Here is a 25,397-nt window from a genome sequence, read left to right as displayed (position 1 = left end):
GGGCTGTAAATTATAAGGAAGTTTAATTTTCTTTTCTATATTTTGCCTTTGTTCCCCACATCAGTAAGTAAGTGTTTTCCTGAGTTCTGTGAGTCCTTCTAGGAAATTATCAAACCTGAGGAGGAGTTGGTGGGAACCCCCAAAGTTTTAGCCAAGTTGGACATAATAGCAGGTGGCCTGGGGACCTGGGACGTGTGACAGGTGTCTGAAGTTAAGTCTGTGGGACCAACCCTTTAAACCTGTGGAGTCTGATGTTAACTCTGGGTTGTTAGTGTTAGAATGGATTGTAGCGACACCCAGATGGTGCCAGAGAATTGGTGTTGGAAGATGCCACATATTTGGTGTCAGGGCACTTAACCCCAGTTTATAAATGGAAACAAACCAGTTATAATGTTTTATAATGTTTTCCCACAACTCAACATTAAGTTAGTATGTGGGAAAGCTGTAATTCAAAAGTCCTGTTAACCATAATTTTGTTTTGTTTTATTTTTTTAATTGTAATTTCCTTGAAGGAAAGAACCTATCTTTCCTTTTAACATACTAAATTTTAATTTTAATTTATTTTAAAATAAAAAATTTTTATTAGTTATGTGTTCAGATCCCTCTCTTTTTTAAAGATTTATTTATTTACTTTAGAGAGAGCGAGCAAGCACGAGCAGGAGGGGTGGAGGGAGAGGGAGAGAGAATCTCAAGCAGACTCCACACTGAGCCCGGAACCCAACGTTGTGCTGGATCTTACGAACCTGAGATCACCACCCCAGCCGAAACCAAGAGTCTGACACTCAACCAACTCCACCACCTAGGCACCCCTCAGATTTCTTGACCTTAATTGAATGCTTTCATCAATTAATTGCCTTGATGGATTGCTTGTAATTTTTACTGTTATTTGTTTGGTCAAAGTATCGTTACTCTTCTAAAGTTAGCAGGACAGAGAGCTGACTGAGGAAGTTTAAGATCTTTAGCTTGATTTTAAGTTCCTTCTATGTTTTAAATAGGACACAAATATCTCTAAATAAAAATAACTTCCTCCTAACCCATTTGGAATATATCCCAGACTTTTTCATGCCTTGCGAAGTTGCTGCTGTCTAGTTATCATTACTATTTGTTTTTTCTCTTTAACATAAGTGACCCTCCCAGGAATAGTTTAATCACCAGATGTTTGGCTAGCAGCATTCTCCTTATTCTGGTTTTGCAGTTTTTCTGAAATAGGCTGAAAGGTAATCATGCCATTCCTTCCCTTGTTCTAAGCTGATTTTACTCCATTGCTCTTGAAACTTACTTTGGTAAGTGATTTGGAATCATAATGAAAAGAGAGAGGGGAGGGTGTATGTATTTTATACTGGTCCCAACTTAGGAATTGACGATTTTGATGCTCATTTTCAGTTTGAGAGGTTCTGAGTTTTTAGAAATGAAATTGTGGTATTTGGAAGCTACAAGGGACCTTAGAGATCATCCAACAGAGGAGCTTTATTTTTTTTTAACTGAGGAAATGAAAGTTGTCAAGGTCAACTATAAGTCTGATACTTTGCCTTGGTGAGAAAAACCCAGGCTTTAGAATCTCTCTGATGTAATCTCCAGTCTGCAGTCACATCAGTTACAAGGACCACGAATCTGGATACATAATAAAGAAGATCAATTTGTGACAGCATTGACACTGTTTAGCCTGGAAGCCGCCTTTGTGAATTTTCCAAATTATTGGCAGTGTTTGAAAACACTTGATGTCTTCAGGTCCAGTAAACTCAACCATGTACTTTTATACTCTTCAATTAGTAGATTTTTCAAACTTCCAAAAAATAACAATAAATATCCTTTTTCAAATATAATTTTATGTAGAACCAGTATACAAAACAGATATAAGTGGTATTTAATTAGAATACAATTTTAAGTATAATTTTGATTTATTGGAAAATTAGTGAAAACTCAAATTTGTGAAATAGACCTATTTCCCTTCTTTCTCTAGCTTAAAAAAATTGAATGGATGTACCACAGTTCATTTATCCAGGCCCCTATTGATGCATACTTAAAGGTTGTTTCCATTTTGCTTTTACAAACAATACTTCTGTGAATTATGTATGCTTATCTGTGTGTGTGTGTGTTTCTGATGATCAATTTCTAGAAATTTTTTTTTTTTAAAGATTTTATTTATTTATTTGAGAGAGAGAGTGAGAGAGAGAAAGAGCACAAGAGGGGGGAGCGGGAGAGGGAGAAGCAGACTCCCTGCTGAGCAGGTAGCCCGATGCGGGACTCGATCCCGGGACTCCAGGATCATGACCTGAGCCGAAGGCAGTCGCTTAACCAACTGAGCCACCCAGGCGCCCCAATTTCTAGAAATTTAATTGCTGTGTCATTAGAATACGTTTGTTTTTAGTTTTGAAAGATATTATCAAATTAGCCTCCAAAAATTATATTAATATACATTCCCACCAGCAATGTATGAATAAGCATAATTTCCTCATGTTCTCATCGACATGGCATGTTAATTTTGTTTTTTGCTAATCTGAGAAATTGAATCTCACTGTAGTTTTTTAAAAATTATATTTACTTATTAAAGTAATGTCTACACCCAACATGGGGCTTGAACTCACAACCCTGAGATCAAGAATCCCGTGCTCTACCCACTGAGCCAGCTACGCACCCTGAATCTCAGTGTAGTTTTAATCTTCAGTTTTCATTATATGTAAAGTTGAGTAACGTTTTATGTGTTTAAGAGCCATGCACCCCGAATCTCAGTGTAGTTTTAATCTTCAGTTTTTATTATATGTAAAGTCGAGTAACATTTTATGTAAGAGCCATTTGTGTTTCCTTTACTGTGAACTATTTGTTCATAGCACTTTAGCACTTTGCCCATTTTATTTATTTATTTATTTTTAAAGATTTATTTATTTTAGATAAAGTGCCTAAGAATGAGCAGGGAGAGGGGCCGAGGGAGAGGGAGAGAAATCCTCAAGCAGACTCCCGCTGAGCACGGATCCTGAGTTGGGGCCTGATCCCAGCACCCCCAGGATCCTGAGATCATGACCTGAGCTGAAATCAAGAGTCAGATGCTTAACCAAAGGAGCCACCCAGGTGTCTCCCACTTTGCCCATTTTAAAAATTGGGTTTCTTCCTATCTTATTAAGCAGTAGGAATCTTTTATGTGTTAGGATGAACTCTTTGTGATATAAGTTACAAATTCTTTTCCTCAGTTTTTTATTTTTCTTTTCCCTTTGGTTTTTGTCTGTTTCATTTTTATATATATCTAAATGCAAACTTAACATGGCTAAAGTAGAATCCTGGATTTCCCCCCTCCTCCCTTCCTTTAATCTGCTTTTCTAGTTTTCCTCAATCAAGAAACAACCTCCATCTACTCATAGCCCAAACTCCAAATCAAGAAGTTATCCTTGATTTCTCTCTCTCTCTTTTTTTTTTTTGAGATTTATTCCCTTTTGGGTGTAGGCACTGTGGGGTGGTACAGAGTACAGAGATTTGGAATAAGACTTTGCAATTTTTTTAAGTAAACTACCCTCAATGTGAGGCTCAAACTCATGACCCCAACATCAAGAGTCACATGCTCTTCCCATTGAGCCAGCCATGCGCCAATCCTTGTTTTCTCTTATAGTTCCCATCTCTAATCCATCCTGAGTTGTATTGGTTTCCCCTCCAAATATATTTCTTAATCTTTTCATTTTCTTTATATCCACCAACTAAGTCCATCCTGCCCTAATTCTTCACCTGGGTGTCTGCTGTGGCTTTCCACTTGTTATGCCCCCAAACTGGCATCTTCTCTTCCCTGTAATGAGCCATCCACTTCTCTGTAGCTTATATGATTTTTTTCCAAACACATATCATCTGATTGTCATACCACCCCCTGAAATCACCCCTCCCATTGTTCAAACCCTCCTGTGTCTGCTTGTGTTTTATGATAAAGATAATTATAACTATGTAAAATAACCTAATCTATTTATCCAGTCTCACCTGGTACTAGGTTATTAACTACCCCACCCCTGCTACCTTTGAGTCTCTTGTCTCTGTCATGTTCCCTTCTGACTTGGGACTTTCACATAAATTGTTCTCTCCTGGAGCATTCCTCCTCCTCCATAAGTTTATGTCTAATTGTCCTACAGATCTTAGCTTACTGGACACTCTCTCTGGAAAAGCCAACCTTCCCTAATTAGGTGGCAACCCTCTTACAAGCCCTTGTAGCACCTTATATCTCTTTTCTATAGGACTTATATTTGCAATTTTATGCTTATTCTGTGATTCTTTGATAAACTCCATGAAGTAAGGAGTCTTGTCTGTTTCCTTTACTGATAAGTTCCTACTGTTTATTCCAGTGCCTAGCATATGGTTAGCTCTCAAGACATTTATTGAATGATTGTTTAATTAAAAGTTCACAGGTGTAGTGTTGTTTACAGAATGTACCATTTTACCCTTTCTGAAAAATGTGACTACTTTTGCTCTAGGCCAGTCTTTTTCATCTTTTCTGTAGGACTTGCCCAATACCACTAAGGTTCAGCAATCTCATCTCTGAAGTCTTAAAGCATTTCAGGGATGAAATGTATCTAGGCCACTGGTCTTGATTTCATTTAAATCCTGTGAGTGTTCTTCAACAGTCTTGGACTTCAGTTCCTTCTATCTTTTTTCAGGTGAATGTTAGTTTTTTGTTGTTGTTGTTTTTGTTTTTGAGTAGAGGACAATAACTTAGATCTATTTTCTGATCCACATCAACTCAGCATATCTAGGTGTGGTCCCCAACTTTTGTAAGTTTATTTTAAAATCAGTTATTTGGAATTTGGAGGTCAGAACAAATTATCCCATGGAAACCATGATAAAGTTGATACTTATATATTCATGCAAGTACCTTCAAAACCTTTTTAACCAATAGTGTGTCTTTTTTTTTTTTTTAAAGATTTTATTTATTTATCTGACAGAGAGAGACACAGCGAGAGAGGGAACACAAGCAGGGGGAGTGGGAGAGGGAGAAGCAGGCTTCCTGCCGAGCAGGAAGCCCCACGCGGGGCTCGATCCCAGGACCCTGGGATCATGACCTGAGCCGAAGGCAGATGCTTAACGACTGAGCCACCCAGGCGCCCCCAATAGTGTGTCTTAAATAGTACAATATTGGGGTACCTGGTTGGCTCAATTGAAAGAGCATGCAACTCTTGTTCTCAGGGTCATGAGTTTGAGCCCCACATGGGGTGTAGAGATTACTTAAGTAAAAACTTAAAAAAAAAAGTACAATATTAATTTGAACCCTGAATTTCTCTGATCTGAGTTGAGCTCTTTTTTTCAATCTGAATCATGAGGCCCTCGGAGTCTCAGAGAACTAAAGGGTTCTCTAGGATTGGCAGTGCTTAGGCGAAATATCAAGTAGCTGGGTAGAAGGAGATCCATTGAGTTGTTACTGAATTTCCTACCTTGTGGATGGATTGTAGAGAGTGGGGAGGTAAAGCTAGGTTTGGAAGTTTGAAATGTTTATGTTATTAAACTGTATGTTACTCATGGTAGTCAAATATCAGTTGGATTTAATAATGGGAATTGATTTATAGAGAATGGATTGATAAATCACTTTTTCTACTATTGGTAGAATAAAGGAAAATTATTAATTATGGGTGATGTGGTCTCATCTAGGAGGAAAACTAGTGCATTTTCTCCTCACTTATATGCAACACGGAGAAATTCTCCAAGGAGAGTAATTAGGATTTTTTGTTTTTTTGCAAGGCTGTGCTTTCCATAGACATGGTTTCTTTCTATACATGGATCATGAGTTTTAAGATGCTTTCAAACCATTTAAACTTTCTTATAACAAGTTTTGTCATGTACCAAATTCATTCCTGTGCCGTTTTCAGTAACAAAATGGTTCTCTCATTTGTATGTATAAAAACAATGCCAGAGACAAGAACAAAACTTATGATTCAACTGATTTTGGTACTCTCTTTGGGAAGAAGAAAAGACCTGTTGAGATGAAGATTATAATTTCAGCACAAAGGAAACATTCAAGGCCCAGGCAACTCTTAAATTCAATACTAATAATACATGAAATAAATTATAAGCCTTCCATTTCTGTCAGTTCTTGTAGGTACTTGCTTGCCAATACAGAGACAAGTTTGCTTAATTCTAGGTGTATTTCTTAGTGCAGAACACATCCACTTTAAAGTTTATTCTGTTACTTGTTTACAAAGTTAATACTAATAAAAAAAACTCAAGGTTTTTGAGAGATTCTTAGAATTTTCATGTTGGAAGGGATCTTAGAGGACATCTAGTTTAGTGCATGACTTTCCTACCATGGCCAGGCCAAACTGCATCCAGCGGCCTCTTCCTGCCCCCTGCTGGTCCCCTTCTTGTCTGCTATGCTTCAGATCACAGGTCTTCTTTGTTCCTTGAAATTGTCAAACTCTGTGGGTCTTTGTACTTCTGGAACGCTCTTCACCCATCCCTGTTCCTGTGGCTTGTTTCTTTACATTAAACAGATTTTGCTCAAATCTCAACTCCTCAGACAGGCCTTTCCCAGGCCACCCTATCTAAAAGAGGGTCGTCTCCTCCCCCCCCCCCCCCCCCCCAGTTATCGAAAGACTGTTTTCTTTCCTTTGTAATACTTGTCAGTGCCTGGAATGATCATGTTTATTTGTTTACTGTCTCTCTCCCCTCATTAGGCTCCATGAGAGCAAGGGCCTTGTTTGTGTTGTTCACTGCTGTATCCTGAAGCGTCTAAAGTGGGCTGGCCCACTGCAGCTATCTGACAGATATTTATAAGAATGCATGAGTAAGAGATTTATAAGAATGCATGAGTAACCATTGATGGTTCATTGATGTCCAGTCACTACTGAGCTGACATCTGTCTCCTTTTCACTTATACCTCTGATCTTCGTTCTTCCCCCTAAAGTAATTCAAATCATCTGCTCTATTCCCTCTTTCAAAGAGTCTTCAGACATTTAGATGTCCGCCATCTCTCATCAAAGTCAAACTTGCCTAGTTTTCTTACCAGCTCCTTATCTGGTATAGTTTTAGAGTGTGGTCATCATCCAGGTTATCCATCACTGAGAGTTTTGGTCACTCAGATAACATGAAACTGTAATTCAAGTCTGTCCAAGGGCTGATTTATTTCTGGTTTCCTTTATCCTGGGAGTGTAGCTCTGAGGTTTCTGCTTTAAGTGAGTGGTGGCTTATCAAACTTCCTCCTTTTGGCACTCTTGCCTTTGACTTTTGCTTCTGGGTTTTTAAAGGTTTTAAGAGCTTTTTTCTCCCATTTTTTTTCTGGATCTTCAAGTGCCTGAGAGCTGAAACCATTTTGGGTGGTTTGGATTATATCTCTGGGTCCTATTCTTTTGCCTTGATTTCAACCAGCTAATTCTTTACAATCTTAAGTCTTTGGGGTTTTTAGGCTGTTTTAAAATATTTCCTCCAGTATTTGTATTTGTCCTCAAAGGGATTTCATCCAAGTTATTTAGTTAGTTGAAGCTAAAGTATCTGAGTTTTTAGGTCTTAAAAATTACTCAGTGTTATTCATATAAAATTGTAGTGAAATCCAATTTGGCATACAGTTTTTTTCTCAGTATGAATACTGGTAGTTAAAAGACTGCTCTTGACACCTATGTTATGTATTTACCTCACACGTTTGAATTCTGATTCCCAGTTTGCATTACTCAATTTTCATTTCCATATAGAGAATAGGTGGGACCAAATGTTCTTTATATATACTTAGGTACATAACTTTTGGGGGGCTGGGTCTTCTTAGTGGGAATGATTTAATTTTTATCTCAAGGTTCCTTTGAAATGAGCCATGCCATTATTGGCAGAGTGGGATATTTAAATACTTCCTGGGTGTTCTTCCAAATCAGCTATAGAAAATAAAAGAATAATTCATTTTCAGAAGCACTCTGAGCATCTTTTACCTGTAATGTGACTGACTTAGATCTTCGTATGGCTGGCTCCTTCTTGTTACTGATATGTTTCAACTCAAATACCACTTTTTTAGAGAGGTCTCTGAGAAATTTTGCCTTTATGAATGATGTTTATTGTATGATTTTGTCAGATACTTTATCATGCTATAAACATTTAAAAGCATTTAATTATGGACATGCTGCTCTTTAGAAAGCTTGTATCAGTTTGTATTTCTACCATCAGCATGTGAAAAGGCACACTTCAAGTCAGTACTTTTCCACACCACATGGGTACTCTTATTTTTAAAAAGTTTCAGATTTCATAGGCAGCAAAGAATTTATTGGTTTTGATTTATTTTTTTCCTTTTAAACCAATATTTTGTGTTGGTACAGCTGTTATTTTTCATAAAGATGGGATAGTTTTTTTTGAAACAAAATAACTTATTTTTAAATAATTTCAGATTTAGAGAAAAGTTGCATAGATAGTACGAAGAATTTCCTGTTTCATAGACCCTTGACCCAAATTCCCCAAATGTTAACATTTTAATCATTCTTTGTCTCTTCCTCCATACACATGTACTTATTATTTTTTTCCTGAATGGTTTAAGTTGCAGACTTTATCTCTAAAAATGTTGGTGTTCGTTCTTTTTTTGTTAAAATTTTTTATTAGACTGTCTTATTCTAGAGATTCTGGGCTGCACCTTATTAATTCATCAATTGAACTATTATTGACATGAAACATTATTAGTTTCAAGTGTACAACATAGTGATTCGATATTTGTATATATTGTGAAATGATCACAGTAAGTCTAGTTAACATTCATCACTACACACAGTTACCAATTTTTATTCCTTGTGATGAGAACTTTAAAGATCTACTCTCTTAACAACTTTCAAATATATAATATTAACCACAGTCACATGTGGTACATCACTCATAATAATTTTAGTAAAAAAAATATTTTTTCTTGTCCTGGTTTAATCCAGTCCAGGATCATACATTATATTTAGTTATCACATCTCCTAATCTTCTTTTGTGGAACAGTTATTTGGTTCCCTGTCCTTTATAACTTAGACATTTTTAAAGAATACAGGACAGTTACTTAGTAGAATGTCCTTCAGTTTGGGCTTGTCTGTTTTACCTTTTTGGAAGGAATGCCACAGAAGTGACATTGTGTTGTATCCTATCAGAAGGCATATGATGTTGACTTGTTCTATTATTGACAATGTTAACTTTGATCACTTAATTAAGGTGGTGTCTGGCAGGATTCTTCACTATGAAATTACTATTTTTCCCCTTTTAATTAGTGGGTATTTTGTAGTGGAGCTACTTTGAGACTAGATAATATCCTGTTTTCCATCAAACCTTAAACCACTAGTTTCAGCATATGTTGATGATACTTGCCTGAAATAATTATTACCAGGGTGGTTGCCAAATGGTGATTTTCTAATTCCATCACTACATTTATTATTTGGAATTATACTCTCAGAAAGAGCTTTTCCTTCTCCCCTCATTTATTTATGTAAGTAAGGACTGGTGTGTTTTTATTTTATTCTATGGTTTATAATCTACTATTTTCATTTATTTTGTTTAGTTGTTTCTCATTTGACCAGAAGAGACTCCTGTGTCCTTCAGACATGCTCCTGTCATTCTTTGAGCATTACCAGCCTTTCTGGCACCACAAAAGTATATCCTGGGCTCATATTGTACTTTTCCTTGCTCTTGCCTGGGAATCAGCCATTTCTCTGAGGAAGCTGTTTCGTTTTATTGGTGCACTAACTGTCCTGGTGGGATGTTGGAGTGTCATTGCTTCTAGGCCTCCTCAGCAGACAGAGCTACGGAATATATATATGTGTGTATGTATATTTACACACACATTTATATCTATTTCTGCATCTTTATATTAAGAACTGAGCTCCTATGGTTAGCTCTAATTCCAAGCCTTCATCCTTTTCATATTTGTAACTTCTTTTTATGAGAATAAGAAGCCAAACTCTCATTATCCACAATGTATTTATTTACTTATTTGCTCAGTCCGAGAACACACATAATTTCATACCTCTGTGTAAAAACAAGTATATAAGTATAGTATTTGTTTATAAATAATTTTTTTTTGTTTTTAGCTTGAGGAGAATGTGTAGTTAAAACATTGTTTTCAAAAGTTACCTGGAGTTAATTCCTTTCCCCCTGACTCCCCCTCCCCGCTTCAATGTGGTTATGTTATTCATTTCAAATACAGTTAGGTACATTTGTTTTTGTTCCATTTTGGGTTCTTCTCTCTTGCTATTTTTTCTTTTTTCTTTTTTTTTTAAGTATATGAAACATTAACATTTAAAAAAACTGTACAAAATAATAGGATAGATTATTAGAGTGCTGAATATAAAACTTAATGGCTTTTTTCTTTTCTCTTTCAGGGAATCATTTAATACTTCACATTAGAACAAATATGTGAAAGTCCCTGCCAACCTGTGAGAATTTCTTCCTTCGACATTTTGGTTCTACTTCACAACTTTCTTAGAAGTTCTTTCTTGATGCCATGTTCTGTGGCTTGCATCAAAAGAGGAGTTTGTCTTCATGAAGATTCCTAACATTGGTAATGTGATGAATAAATTTGAGATCCTTGGGGTTGTAGGTGAAGGTAAGTTTAGCATTCCTTGAGTTTCTGAGCAATGTATGTAGTTATACTTACCACTGAAAAAGTTACTAATTCAGATCCTGTTAATTTTTACCTATATTAATTCAGATATGTGCTTAAGTGAAATATTAAAAATAAAATTGTGCTATTTGGGTTTTATTCTCCAATTGAAAGTTAATATTTTAAAGCCCTTTAAAATTTACTAAATCAGATATTTCTTAAGGCTGCCTTCATCTCTTTTTTCTTTTTTTTTTTTTAAAGATTTTATTTTTTTTAAGTAATCTCTACACTGAAGGTGGGGCTCAAACTCACAACCCCGAGGTCGAGTTGCATGCTCTTCTGACTGAGCCAGCCAGGTTTCCCAAGGCTGCCTTCATTTCATTGTTTTCATTAGCAATTACGGTTTCATAGTCTATAATTTTTTGTTACATTTTATTTTTATATCAAGTTTATTTTGGATAACTTAAAATTTATTTGTATAAGTTAAATTTTGCTTAATACATGGTAAATAAGTGAATAAGCTTCTATTTGTCTTTGAGAATGACAGACCACATTTTTATAAATTCTGAGGCACACAACTTGGTTATATTTTAACATTTCTGAAATCAGGATGTGAGTTATAATCCATAGCATGTCATGGTTTAATTGGCAGTTCTTTTCCCCCCCTAGTAGTACATAAAATAATGCTTATGATTAATGACATCATTAATTTGATGAAATATGGTAATTCATTTTTCATAAGTCTTCCTGATTTTCCTTCCTTTTTTTTTCTTTTTAAAGATTTTATTTATTAGAGCAGGAGAGAGCACAAGTGGAGGGGAGGGGCAGAGGGAGAGGGAGAAGCCAACTCCCCACTGAGCAGGGAGCCCCATGTGTGGGGCCGATCACAGGACCTTGGGATCATGACCTGAGCATGGGCAGACACTTAACCCATGGAGCCATCCAGGTGCCCCCCTGATTTTTCCTTCTTAGTAATTTTTGCTTTTGACTTAAAGATAACTTTATGGAGATTTTGAGAAATGATTCTGTTAACAGGGTATGAGTAATTATAATTATGGTTTCTTAGCATTTATTTATTTTTTTAGAGGGGGAAGGGAGGAGGAAGAGGGGCAGAGTGAGAGGGAGAGAGAGAATCTTAAGCAGGCTTCACGCCCAGCCTGGAGCCCAGTGTGGGGCTTGATCGCATGACCACTTGAGCTGAATCAAGAGTCAGAGGCTTAACTGACTGAGCCACCCAGGCGCCCCTAGCATTTATATCTTTAAAGCAAATGTTATAAAAATTTTTATTTTATGAATTTTCAAATGTGAATTTTAAAAGAAGTTTTGAAGATTTACCTGTGAACAGCAAAGCTGTTCTAGATTTTAATATTAAGTAGTTAAATCCTTTTCAAATAAAGAGAAACAATTAAAATACAGTCCGGGTGACTGGGCGGTGCAGTCGGTTAAGTGCCTGATTTTGGTTTCGGCTCAGGTTGTGATCTCAGGGCTGTGAGATCAAGTCGCACATTGTGCCCTGTGCTGGGCACGGAATCTGCTTGGGATTCTCTCTCCCTTTCCTTCTGCCCCTCCCCCTGTGCTCTTGTTCTCTCTCTGTCTCTCTCTTTCTCTCTCTAAAATAAATAAATAAATCTTAAAAAAAAAATACAGTCTAATTATTGGGTGCTTGCTTTAAGGTCTGAAGTTGAAACTATATAAAAAGAATGGATCCTTCTCCCTTCACCAGTCAACTCCTTTTCCTTTTCTTCATTGATAGTAATTATGTAAATAAAATTCATTCTTTTTCTTTTTTTTAGTAATTTCTTTTTAAAAAGATTTTATTTATTTATTTGAGAGAGAGAGAGAGAGAACACAGAGGGAGAGTGACAGGGAGAAGCAGACTCCCCACTGAGCAGGGAGTCCGATGTGGGGCTCTATCCCAGGACCCTGAGATCATGACCTGAGCTGAAGGCAGACACTTAATCGACTGAGCCACCCTGGCACCCCAATAAAATTCATTCTTGATATCTTATCTACTGTTTTATATAGCTGCCTTTTTTTGTTTGTTTTTTTCCAAAGTGTTATAATTAGAAACTAATGCAGTAAAGCTACTGATTGGAGCCAGTCAGCTCATAGGGTGTAGCAGGGTTGGAATGTTTCAAATTCTGGGCCCCAGTTTTTCTGGATCACAACCTTGGTTTTCTTAGTATACCTGTAGGTGATCATCTCCTTAGGAATTAGCTCAGATTAACTAAACTACTAGAGTGCTCAGAATATGTCAGTTTTAGTTATAGTCAGAACCATCATTGCTATATATTTTTTCTTTGTAAACTACCTCAGAAATACATATATATTATGGAAACTAAAAACTGTCTAGTAAACTCTGCACTCCTGTAGCCTGGGCCGTGTGTTTTCATTCCATCGAAAAACTGGCATGAGCAGTTAAAATGGGATTGAAGGATTGCCTGGTGATTGTGGAATTAAGTTGGATGGTTGTAGTAGCTGATTCCGTCCTGACTATGATAATAAGATTCATCCATCTCCACCAAAGTGAGGGAGACTTGTTCCGGTTCTCCAGATTCTGTTTGAGACACATTTCCCAATTTCATCTCTCTGAAGTTCCCTTGTCATAGATGTATGCAGACTTTGTCTGTCTGTTAATGTTCTTGACATTTCTACAAACCTCAAGTTACTGTACATTACATTTTTTTTTTTTTAGATTATTTATTTATTTATTTATTTGACAGAGAGAGAGAGATAGCGAGAGCAGGAACACAAGCAGGGGGAGTGGGAGAGGGAGAAGCAGGCTTCCCGCTGAGCGGGGAGCCGGATGTGGGACTCGATCCCAGGACCCTGGGATCATGACCTGAGCCGAAGGCAGACGCTTAACGACTGAGCCACCCAGGTGCCCCTGTACATTACATTTTGATTCTGCTAATTAGGTTGTCACAGTTTTAACTCTAACTTCAGTTTCCTGGGTACCTTGCTGTCAACTCTGTTCTGCCTCTAAAGAGGTTTTTCGGCTAGGTAAGAGGATAAGTAACCCAAACTGTAGTGATGAATCTCATCAAAGTATACCAAAGAAAGTGGAAGTGCTTGGCTATAAATGGCCAGAAAGCCTTGGACTACTTATGGTCTGTGCCTTTGCACTGAGTCTTTATTTATGGCAAAAATGTAGCAATTCCTACTAGTTATTAATTGGAATGCTTAAGCCTATATTATTCTGCCTGTCAGAAAAGACATTCCAGTATCCTGGAAGAGTACTTAAATGTCTCCTAGGACTGAGAACATATTTGGTAGGCTTGGTACCTGAGCTTACTATTGGGAAACAATTAGCTTTTAAATTTTACGTTTTCTACAGTCTTTTGAGTTTTTTTTTTTTTCCATTTACTCTTAAAGTTCTTATGTCCATATCTTGTCTCCAGTAATTTTGAGCTTAAATTTAAAACGTTTCAAGTGAAGTTTTCTTTAAAAAGAGAAACATTTAAAAATACTTGTTGGGTAAATGAGTTGCTTATACTCTTGTTTTATAAAAAAAAGATATATACTAAATATCCACATTTTGTTTGTATGAGGCTCATTGCATTATCACTGCAGGGTATTGTCATTTTAGGAACCATTATTATATCAGATACTGATAGCCAATATAAATGTAATAGAACTTTTATTTCTCTAAGAGCTATGGTTTGTATATGTCCCCTAATTTTTTATTTCTTTTTATTGTAGGAGCCTATGGAGTTGTACTTAAATGCAGACACAAGGCAAGTACATGGTTTTTAAAAAGAAAATAATGTATATGTTTAACTGTTTAGAAACTAATGTATTGTTCTGTGCATGTGGGCATATAATTAAAACTGTCTGGCTACGATAATGATGCTTAATGAAGTAGAATGAACATGTGAACCTAGAAAAAGACTACTTTTGGACAAGCTTTATCATGATTAGGTAGTCATTAGTTATTTGCAGTCATATGCTGTTTTTTCTCAACTGCCCTAGTGTATAGGTGAAAAGCTTCCTAATGGGAAGAGAGAAAAGGTGATATAGAAGAAATCAAGGTAGTGACAGATTTATGTTCAAGTGCTTATGAGCAAGAAGAAGTTTCATTCAGTCATTATTTTTCACGTAGACCCAGTAACTTACAGTGCTTGGTAGATCTGAATCCAGATTTCGAAAGGTAGCAGATAGGTGTTTGGTTATGAAATAGGGCTTCAGATAATTGTGTATGATTATCATTATTGGTTGTAGTTGATCACCCTTGAATAGCCTTGAAATGGATCTTACTATATAGATTATTTACTATACTATATAGTATAGATTATTTGACTGTTATCACCAATTATTCAGGGAAGTTATTTCAGGATTCCCATAGCTGTTGCTCAGTGATAAGCGTGTTTTACTCAGAGACTAAGGTGGCAAGTGTTGCAGCTGTAATAATTTTAAATGTTAGGTTAAATATTTTCCTGTTATGGTATACCTAGTCTGAGTATTAGTATCTGCCTCATGCTATTTTGTGTATAATTTTGTTAAGACCAAAGATTAAAGTTTTTTGTGATATTTTCTAATGGAATTATTTATATCTGAGATGAGTTTAAAAATTTAGCTCAAGACATAATTTAAACTCTCAAATCTATCATGACATATATGTATGTGTATATATGCATAAATAAGATACCGTTTTTATGTTTTTTCTTTCCTGTTGTACAAAATAGTATGTTTTGGATATAAGGCTTCATGACAGTTGATGTATTTTTGGGTTTTAGATCATAAATCTCTTCCATTAATTTTCTATTCTTAAAATTGGGTGTTCAAAGTATCTATGTTGGTAATAGTTACCTGAAGATCTCTGCCAGTAAATCCTCAAAAAATGGTTTGAATACTGTGGTTATTGATTTAGGATGATTAAGAATTTAAAATAATAAATTAAACACAATCAAAATAAATTTAGCACCTTGAATACCTCATTAAGGAATATTACTGCAGTTGGAAATTAAACAAATGAAAAGCTCTCTAATGAATTGCTATACTGTTAATGAGTTGCCTTGAGTTATAATACATTTCTGAAGCTTTAAAAAAAATAAAATTCCTTGGTGGATACTACTCAGGGGAAATAGGTTGTAAATTTGACTCTTTAAATAAACATAATACTTCCTTTTATACCATGGCTCTGTTTATGTAGCATAATAAATGGACGCTTCAGTTCTTAGTCTTAATCTTTGAGTTTTAAAATTGAAAGATTTCTGATACATAATGCAAATCTTCTAACAGTGTTTTCTCTCAGTCTTGTCCCACTTCTTCCTATGACTGTTTCCCCTATACTTTTTTTTTTGACCTTATCTAAGCTCTCTTTGTGCCTTTTATGTAAAAATAAACTTTACTAGTTGAATATATTGTTTTTATCTTTCCCTGTGTCTGGTTTATTCGTGTATGAAGATATGTTTGTTACCTGTACCTGGTTCTCATAATGCACACTGTTAATCCCAGCAAGATGGGCCCATAATGAAAGTAGATGAGAACAGGTTATCTCTGCTCTTGGGAAACCAACTCTAAACATGAACTCAGATTCCTAGGGCAGTTTGAGTTAAAAGGACGAATAAACCATAGTTTTCTTGCTCTTGTCTGGCTTACGGTCTGAAGAGGTAGAAGAGATACTTGAAAAAATAACCCATGAGGTTGCTGCAAATGACATTGCATCTAAAAAATATCTCTTTTCACTGCCCTTCACTAAATGAGGGACTCACAGACCAGCTCTCCAAGTATTGTTGCTTTTTCCTTTACATGCATCTAAAAAGATATTGCTGGATGGAAAATGTAAAGCTAAATTAGTGCCTACCTCAGAGTAATATAAAACTCTTTTTAGAATCTGAAACTGTTTAGTCATTAGACTTGTTAGAGATATATCCTCTTTTCAGCTAGAATCAGAGCTTCAGTCTTTTCCGCATTATCCAAAAAGAGAGAATTTGATGCTTCTAAGATTTACCCTTTGGGATCAAACAAATGGACTACTATGAAATCTCATGTTATATTTAAAAATGGATATAATCCTCCCTGTTGTACCCATGATATGTAAAATAATCATACCTATATATTTTGAATAGCTTTTATTTATTATTATTTTTTAAGATTTTATTTATTTATTTGACAGAGAGAGACACAGCGAGAGAAGGAACACAAGCAGGGGGAGTGGGAGAGGGAGAAGCAAGCTTCCCGCAGAACAGGGAGCCCGATATAGGGCTCGATCCCAGGACCCTGGGATCATGACCTGAGCCGAAGGCAGACGCTTAACAACTGAGCCACCCAGGCGCCCCTTGAATAGCTTTTAAAGACTTAATGAAACGCTTATAAAAATGTATAAATCAGGTCTGTATGATTACGTATGCGTAGGTACGTGTGATCACTTATGCATCAATTTGATCTCTTTTGGATAAGGTTAGCTGTGGGTGTATATATAATTAAATAATTCCTAGCGCATTATATATTTGAGCAAGTATGAAAGAAAGTTATTGTTTTAAATCATATACTGTTGCAAGAAATTTAGAGGTCATGTTTATAAACAAATGTATCTTGTCTATTGTGAACACAAAGTGGTATTGGGTTATTCTAGGCCAAAGACCATACTTATTAATTTTCTGAAACAAATGCTGAACAATTAAAAAAGAAATACATAACTGTACTCTCTTTTTCACAGCTTCTGTTTATTGTATATATGCACATTGGCATATATATGAAAATTCTTAGCAGTAAGTGTTAAGCTACTTAACGGCACCTTAGGACTACTCACATTTGGAAGAAGTTCTCATTTGGACCTTTACTCTCCAGATATGCATTGCTGGTTCTCTTTTTATTTGCATGTCTGCTTTGAAGTGCTTATGCTTATTTTACAGCATACTTTTCTTTGCAGAAACTCAGAGAGGTCATCCTTACAACAAAGTCGGGCAAATGGAATGTAGTGACATAGGGAGATGTGATTAGAACTGGAGACAAGGCTTTGTGCAGCCTGATTGAGAGAGGTTGGGGGGGCAATGCTAATTGATCCTAGGACAAGGAAGTGGTGATTCATGTATTTCCTTTCCTGTGGCTGAGGTTGACATATGAGAAATTTTTGTTTGTTTTGAAGTGGTAGGTGACATATAGCTAATTACACAAAGGCATGAAGAATCCAGCATTGGGGTAGAGCGTAGAAGTATTTAATACATAATAAAGTTGACTTAAATTATAGAACCAAAAATGAACGCCACTGTAGAGAGCTATTGTAGAGTACCAGGTCCCTGTGGAAGGATTAGAGATGATCCCAGGGGTTTGTGCTAAACTGAAAAATCACTGCTATTATTTATATGACTTACAAACTTATAAAGGGTATGTAAGTTTTGGGGGAGAAATAATGAGTTTGGCTTTCATAAAAAAGAATAAAATGGCAGCAGAATACCAAACCTGATAATAAATACCACATATTGAGCATCTAACGTATGCCAGTTAACTCTGCTAGATGTTGTCCATTTACTACTCACAACAGCCCTACTCTTACACCGTTTTACAAATAAGAAAGCGGAGTCATTAGAGAGGTTCTGTGTTAGGGCCAAGATTATGCAGCTAAGAAGTGGTGGAACCAGGCTTCGTCTGATGCCAGAAATCACTAACTTGAGCATAACTGTGAAATGTTATGGACCTCCAAGGGGGGGTGCAGAGCAGAGTTAAGGGCATGCCTTAAATAGTTGTACCGAAAGGAGTGGGAGGCAGACATCTAGAAAGCAAGGAAGAAAGATTTTTAAAAATGGTACTCACCAACAGTGTAAAAATCCATAAAAAGATCCATGATGATAAGGATTGAGGGATGAGAAAACCCATTTAATTTAATATTGTCATTTATTGATGACCCCTTTAAGTGAAATGGTACATTGAATGCCAAATTGCAGGAGGTTAAGGAGAGAGCAGGTTGAGAAAATCCAGATTGTGCCATTTTTCTCTTTTGAGGGTTGAGAAATTGAGATTGAGAGTAGTAGGAGGAATAGATGTGATTAAATATTCACTAGTCAGGAATACCCATATTTTGCCCCACTAAAAAGCATTCTTGGGTTATTAATCACTTATTATGCACAATTTGTCTTTTGCTATAAGCGTTCATTTTTAGCATGCATTATATATTTTGAATTACTGATTCCTGTTTTTCTTTTTCAGATTAATTTTGTTTTCTACAAAAAAGCTGAATGGTGATTCGGTCATTTTTAAAAATAAAAAACAACTATTTTAAGCAGATACTTGAGGGAAAAGTCAATGAACCATCACCAGTTTAACAGATTATTTATAGTGTGCCATCTAAAATCGTAGTTATTTTCTACTAAAAATAAACGTTGTTTCAGCTTTTTTCCACATTATATGAAAGAAGCCTTAAAAATTTTTTTTAGATTTAAGTTTTACAAGTGAATTGAGCTTTTAAAACACAACTTAAAAGAGATGAATCAACAATGGCAAACTGAATATATGGGATTAATTATATTATTTTCTTTGTCATTACTTTCCTCCTTATTTAAATATAAGTAGGATGTGGATTCCTGCTTCTTGTGTACAAAATTTCTACCATCTGAAGAAAATTAGAGGCTTGGGTTTTTAATAAAGATTGTAAGTAGCTGGAAATATTTCAGTATTATTTCACCATAATCATTTTTTTTAAGTAATCACACTTTTCTAAATGACTTTAATTTACTGCAGGTTATGGAGATTAACGAGATGCCACTGTTCAACTGGACATTGGGTCAGGAACAAAGATCATAGGAATTAGTGGGGGAGGATATCTTCTGTCTACTCTTAAAGGGTCACTCATAAACCATTACTTCTGTGTGGGTTCCTCTCTTGACCTAGCTTTTCTTGCTGATCCAATTAATTGTAGAACAGTTTCTGGAACACTACGAAAGTCTTTTAAAAATCATACTTCTTTGTATTATAATATTCTGTATTTCAGATTCTGCTAAATTTAAATTTAATTAATTAACATATAATGTATTATTAGTTTCAGAGGTAGAGGTCAGTGATTCATCAGTCTTATATAATACCCAGTGCTCATTACATCACATGCCCTCCTTAATGTCCATCACCCAGTTACCCCATCCCCCCACCCCTCTCCCCTCCAGCAACACTCAGTTTGTTTCCTATGAATAAGAGTTTCTTATGGTTTGTCTCCCTCTCTGATTTCGTCTTGTTTTATTTTTTCCTCTCTTCCCCTATGATCCTCTGTTTTGTTTCTTAAATTCCACATATGAGTGAGATCATATAATTGTCTTTCTCTGATTAACTTATTTCGCTTAGCACAATACCCCCTAATTCTATCTACGTCATTGCAAATGGCAAGATTTCATTTTTTGATGGCTGAGTAGTATTCCATTGTGTGTGTGGATGATTTTCATCCATTTTGAGTCTATTTTTGTGAATGGTGTAAGGAAATGGTCCTGTTTCATTCTTCTGCATATGGCTGTCCAATTTTCTCAACACCATTTGTTGAAGAGACTGTCTTTTTTCCATTGGATATTCTTTCCTGCTTTGTCCAAGATTAGTTGACCATAGAGTTGAGGGTCCATTTCTGGGTTCTCTATTCTGTTGCATTGATCTTTATGTCTGTTTTTGTGCCAGTACCATACTGTTTTGATGATTATAGCTTTATAATAAAGTCCAGAATTGTGATGCCACCAGCTTTGGTTTTCTTTTTCTACATTCCCTTGGGTATTCAGGGTCTTTTCTGGTTCCATACAAATTTTAGGATTATTTGTTCCGGCTCTGAAAAAAGTTGATGGTGTTTTGATAGGGATTGCATTGAATGTATAGATTGCTCTAGGTAGCATAGACATTTAACAGTATTTGTTCTTCCAATCCATGAAAATGGGACGTTTTCCCATTTCTTTGTGTCTTCCTCAATTTCTTTCATGAGTGTTCTATAGTTTTCTGAGTACCGATCTTTTGCCTCTTTGGTTAGGTTTATTCCTAGGTATCTTATGGTTTTGGGTGCAATTGTAAATGGGATCGACTCCTTAATTTCTCTTTCTTCTGTCTCATTGTTAGTGTATAGAAATGCGACTGATTTCTGTGCATTGATTTTATATCCTGCCACATTGCTGAATCCTGTGAGTTCTAGCAATTTTGGGGTGGAGTCTTTGGGTTTTCTACATAAAGTATCATGTCATCTGTGGAGAGTGAGAGTTTGACTTCTTTGCTGATTTGGATGCATTTTATTTCTTTTTGTTGTCTGTTTGCTGAGGCTAGGACTTCTAGTACTATGTTGAATAGCAGTGGTGATAGTGGACATCCCTGCCGTGTTCCTGACCTTAGGAGAAAAGCTCTCAGTGTTTCCCATTGAGAATGATATTCACTGTGGGCTTTTTGTAGATGGCTTTTATGATACTGAGGTATGTTCCCTCTATCCCTACACTGTGAATTCAGAGTTTTAATCAAGAAAGGATGCTGTACTTTCTCAGATGGTTTTTCTGCATCTATTGAGATGATCATATGGTTCTTGTCCTTTGTTTTATTTTTTATTTTTTATTTTTTTTTAAGATTTTATTTATTTATTTGACAGAGAGAGACACAGCAAGAGAGGGAACACAAGCAGGGGGAATGGTAGAGGGAGAAGCAGGCTTCCCGCAGAGCGGGGAGCCTGATGCGGGGCTTGATCCCAGGACCCTGGGATCATGACCTGAGCCGAAGGCAGATGGTTAACGACTGAGCCACCCAGGCGCCCCAGTCCTTTGTTTTATTTATGTAGTGTATCACATTGATTAATTTGTGGATGTTGAACCACCCTTGCAGCCCAGGAATAAATCGCACTTGGTTGTGGTGAATCATCATTTTAATGTACTGTTAGATCCTATTGGGTAGTATCTTGGTGAGAATTTTTGCATCCATGTTTATCGGGGATATTGGTGTGTAATTCTCCTTTTTGGTGGGGTCCTTGGTTTTGGGATCAAGGTAATGCTGGCCTCACAGAATGAGTTTGGAAGTTTTCCTTCCATTTCTATTTTTTGAAACAGCTTCAGAAGAATAGGTGTTAATTCTTCTTTAAATGTTTGGTAGAATTCCCCTGGGAAGCCATTTGGCCCTGGGCTCTTGTTTGTTGGGAGATTTTTGATTACTGCTTCAATTTCCTTGCTGGTTATGGGTCCGTTCGGTTTTCTGTTTCTTCCTGTTTCAGTTTGTTAGTTTGTATGTCGCTAGGAATGCATCCATTTCTTCCAGATTGCCTAAGTTGTTGGCATATATTGCTCATGATATGTTCTTAATAATTGTTTGTTTTTCTTTGGTGTTGGTTCTGATCTCTCCTTTTTCATTGATGGTTTTATTAATTTGGGTCCTTTCTCTTTTCTTCTTGATAAGTTTGGCCAGGGGTTTATCAGTCTTATTAATTCTTTCAAAGATCCAGCTTCTTGTTTCGTTGATCTGTTCTACTATTCTTTTGGTTTCTATTTTATTGATTTCTGCTCTGATCCTTATTATTTCTCTTCTGCTGGGTTTAGGCTTTATTTGCTGTTCTTTCTCCAGCTCCTTTAGGTGTAAGTTTAGGTTGTGTATTTGAGACCTTTCTTGTTTCTTGAGAAAGACTTGTATTACTATATACTTCCCTCTCAAAGATTTTGAACAGTTGTGTTTTCATTTTCATTTGTTTCCATGAATTTTTTAAATTCTTCTTTAAATTCCTGGTTGACCGATTCATTCTTTAGTAGGATGCTCTTTAGCCTCCATGTATTTGAGTTCTTTCCAAATTTCCTCTTGTGATTGAGTTCTAGGTTCAAAGCATTGTGGTCTGAGAATATGCAGGAAATGATCTCAGTCTTTTGGTACTGGTTGAGACCTGATTTGTGACCCAGTATGTGATCTGTTTTGGAGAATGTTCCATGTGCACTCGAGAAGAATGTGTGTTCTGTTGCTTTAAGATGGAATGTTCTAAATATATCTGTGAAGTCCATCTGGTCCAGTGTGTCATTCAAAGCCCTTATTTCCTTGTTGGTCTTCTGCTTAGATGATCTGTCTATTGCAGTGAGGGGGGTGTTGAAGTCCCCTACTCTTACTGTATTATTATTGATGTGTTTTTTTAAATTTTATTATTAATTGGGTTATATAATTGGCTGCTCCCATGTTAGGGGCATAAATATTTACAATTGTTAGATCTTCTTGTTGGATAGACCCTTTAAGTATGATATAGTGTCCTTCCTCATCTCTCAATACAGTCTTTGGTTTAAAATCTGATTTGTCGGGACGCCTGGGTGTCTCAGTCAGTTAAGCGCCTGCCTTTGGCTCAGGTCATGATCCCAGGGTCCTGGGATCGAGTCCCGCATCGGGCTCCTTGCTCAGCGGGGAGCCTGCTTCTCCCTCTGCCTGCCTCTTCCCCTGCCTGTGCTCTCTCTGTCTGACACATAAATAAGTAAAATCTTAAAAAAAAATAAATAAAATCTAATTTGTATGATGTAAGGATTGCCACCCCAGCTTTCTTTTGATGTCCATTAGCATGATAAATGGTTTTCCATCCCTCACTTTAAATATGGAGGTGTCTTTGGGTCTAAAATGTGTCTCTTGCAGATAGCATATTGATGGGTCTTGCTTTTTTATCCAATCTGATGTCCTGTGTCTTTTGATTGGGGCATTAAGCCCATTTACATTCAGAATTACTATGGAAAGATATGAATTTAGTGCCATTGTATTACCTGTGAAGTGACTGTGTCTGTATATTGTCTCTGTTCCTTTCTGGTCTATGTTACTTTTGGGTTCTATCTTTGCTTAGAGGATCCCTTTTAATATTTCTTGTAGGGCTAGTTTGGTGACCACGAATTCTTTTAGTGTCTGTTTGTCCTGGAAGCTTTTTTATCACTCCTATTTTGAATGATATCCTAGCTGGGTGAAGTATTCCTGGCTGCATATTTTTCTCATTTAGCACCCTGAGTATATCATGCCAGTCCTTTCTGGCCTGCCACGTCTCTGTGGATAGCTCTGCTGCCAATCTAATGTTTCTACCCTTATAGGTTACAGACCTCTTGTCCTAAGCTGCTTTCAGGATTTTCTTTTTGTCTCTGAGATTTGCAAGTTTCACTATTATATGTCAGGGTGTTGACCTATTTTTATTGATTTTGAGGGGGGTTCTCTGTGCCTCCTGGACTTTGATGTCTGTTTCCTTCCCCAGATTAGGGAAGTTCTCTGCTATAATTTGCTCCAGTATACCTTCTGCCCCCCTCTTTCTCTCCTCTTCTTCTGGGATCCCAATTGTTTTAATATTGTTTCACTTTATTATATCACTTATCTCTTGAATTCTCCCCTCGTGATCCAGTAGTTGTTTATCTCTCTTTGTCTCAGCTTCTTTATGCTCCATCATTTTGTCTTTTATATCACTAATTCTCTCTTCTTCATTTATCCTATCAGTTAGAGCCTCCGTTTTTTATTACATCTCATTAATATCCTTTATGATATCCTTTTGATATCTACTTTAGTTCTTTTATTTCTCCAGAGATTCTCTAGTGTCTTCTATGCTTTTTTCAAGCCCAGCTAATATCTTTATAATCGTTATTCTGAACTATAGTTCCAACATTTTATTTATATCTATACTGATTAGGTCCCTGGCAGTCAGTACTGCCTCCTCTTCTCTTTTTTGAAGTGAGTTTTTCCATCTTGTTATTCTGTCCAGAGAAGACTAGATGAACGAGAGAATGAAATACTGAAATGGCAACAATGACCCCAGAGAAATATACACTAAACAAATTAGTAGAGACCCAAACCCAGAAAAAAAGAAATTAAAAAACAAAAAGATAATATAATCAGACAGGTGAATATAGGAATGCACTGGATCCTGTGTGTATTTTGGTCAGTTTGTTAGGAAACTAAATCCCCAAAATTGTAAAGAAAGAAAAACTTATATATGTATGAAAATAAAATTAATTACAATGAAAGGATAGAATGTAACTGTAAAAATGAAAATTAAGAGAGAAAGGGGGAAAAAAAAAGAATATAAACAGACAGGTGAACAGAGCAATACACTATGTCCTGAGTGTATTTTGGTTGGTTTGTTAGAAGAAACTGCATCCGAAAATTGTAGAGAAAGAAAACATATATATATACACAAAAATAAAATTAAATACATTGAAAGGATAGAATATAACTGTAACGATGAAAATTAAAAAAAAATTTTATTTTTTTTTTTTTTATTTTTTTTTTTTTAAAGATTTTATTTATTTATTCATTAGAGACAGAGAGAGAGAAGCAGAGGGAGAAGCAGGCTCCCAAGGAGCAGGGAGCCCGATGCGGGACTCGATCCCAGGACCCTGAGATCATGACCTGAGCCGAAGGCAGACGCTTAACCATCTGAGCCACCCAGGCGCCCAAAAAAAAATTTTAAAAAAGAGTTGACAAAATAAGAAATTGTTTGAAAATGAAAGAGAAAAAAACCAAATTGAAAGACTAAAGAATCGTGGGGGGCAAAAAAACCCATGAATTCTGTATACTATTTTCCCCTAACGCTGGAGTTTTGCAGTTCTCTGTGACTGGTAAATTTGGTCTTAGAGGGATGTTCTTGCTGATCTTCTGGGGGAGGGGCCTGTTGCATTGATTCTCAAGTGTCTTTTCCCGGGGTGGAATTGCACGTCCTTGCCAGGGGGCCAAATTAAGTAATCTGCTCAGTATTGTTCTTTGTGGCTTTTGTTCCCTGAAGGCTTTCTGCGCCACTTAAGAGGATGAGAGTGAAAATGGTGGCCTCCCAATCTCCAGCCCCAGAGCCAAAAGAGCTCGGCTCCCCACTCCTCAGTGCACCCTCAGGGAAAAGCAGTCAATCAATCACTCCTATCTCCCTGGTCTCCATCTGCATTCCATGCTCACCCAGCCGCTGACTGAGTATGTCTCTCTCAGCCACGTGACCCTATTTCGAGTCTCTAAACCCTGCAGACTCCTGCAGCTCACACCCATGCTGCTC

General features: G+C 36.5%; 1 protein-coding gene across 2 annotated transcripts in view; it reads left to right on the top strand.

Annotated features, from left to right (window-relative positions):
* Positions 1–25,397, top strand: part of CDKL5 (cyclin dependent kinase like 5) — a 198,550-nt gene that overhangs the window by 63,591 nt on the left and 109,562 nt on the right. For both annotated transcript variants that reach the window (XM_078065480.1, XM_078065479.1), the window contains exons 2-3: positions 10,275–10,498; positions 14,198–14,232. In XM_078065480.1, coding sequence (XP_077921606.1) covers positions 10,435–10,498; positions 14,198–14,232 — 99 coding nt within the window. In that variant the 5' untranslated portion in view covers positions 10,275–10,434. The remainder of the gene's footprint in view (positions 1–10,274; positions 10,499–14,197; positions 14,233–25,397) is intronic.

The sequence above is a fragment of the Halichoerus grypus genome, chromosome X (assembly GCF_964656455.1).
Source record: "Halichoerus grypus chromosome X, mHalGry1.hap1.1, whole genome shotgun sequence".
In the NCBI taxonomy this organism is placed as follows: domain Eukaryota; kingdom Metazoa; phylum Chordata; class Mammalia; order Carnivora; family Phocidae; genus Halichoerus; species Halichoerus grypus.
This window is presented reverse-complemented; position numbering and strand designations above follow the sequence as displayed.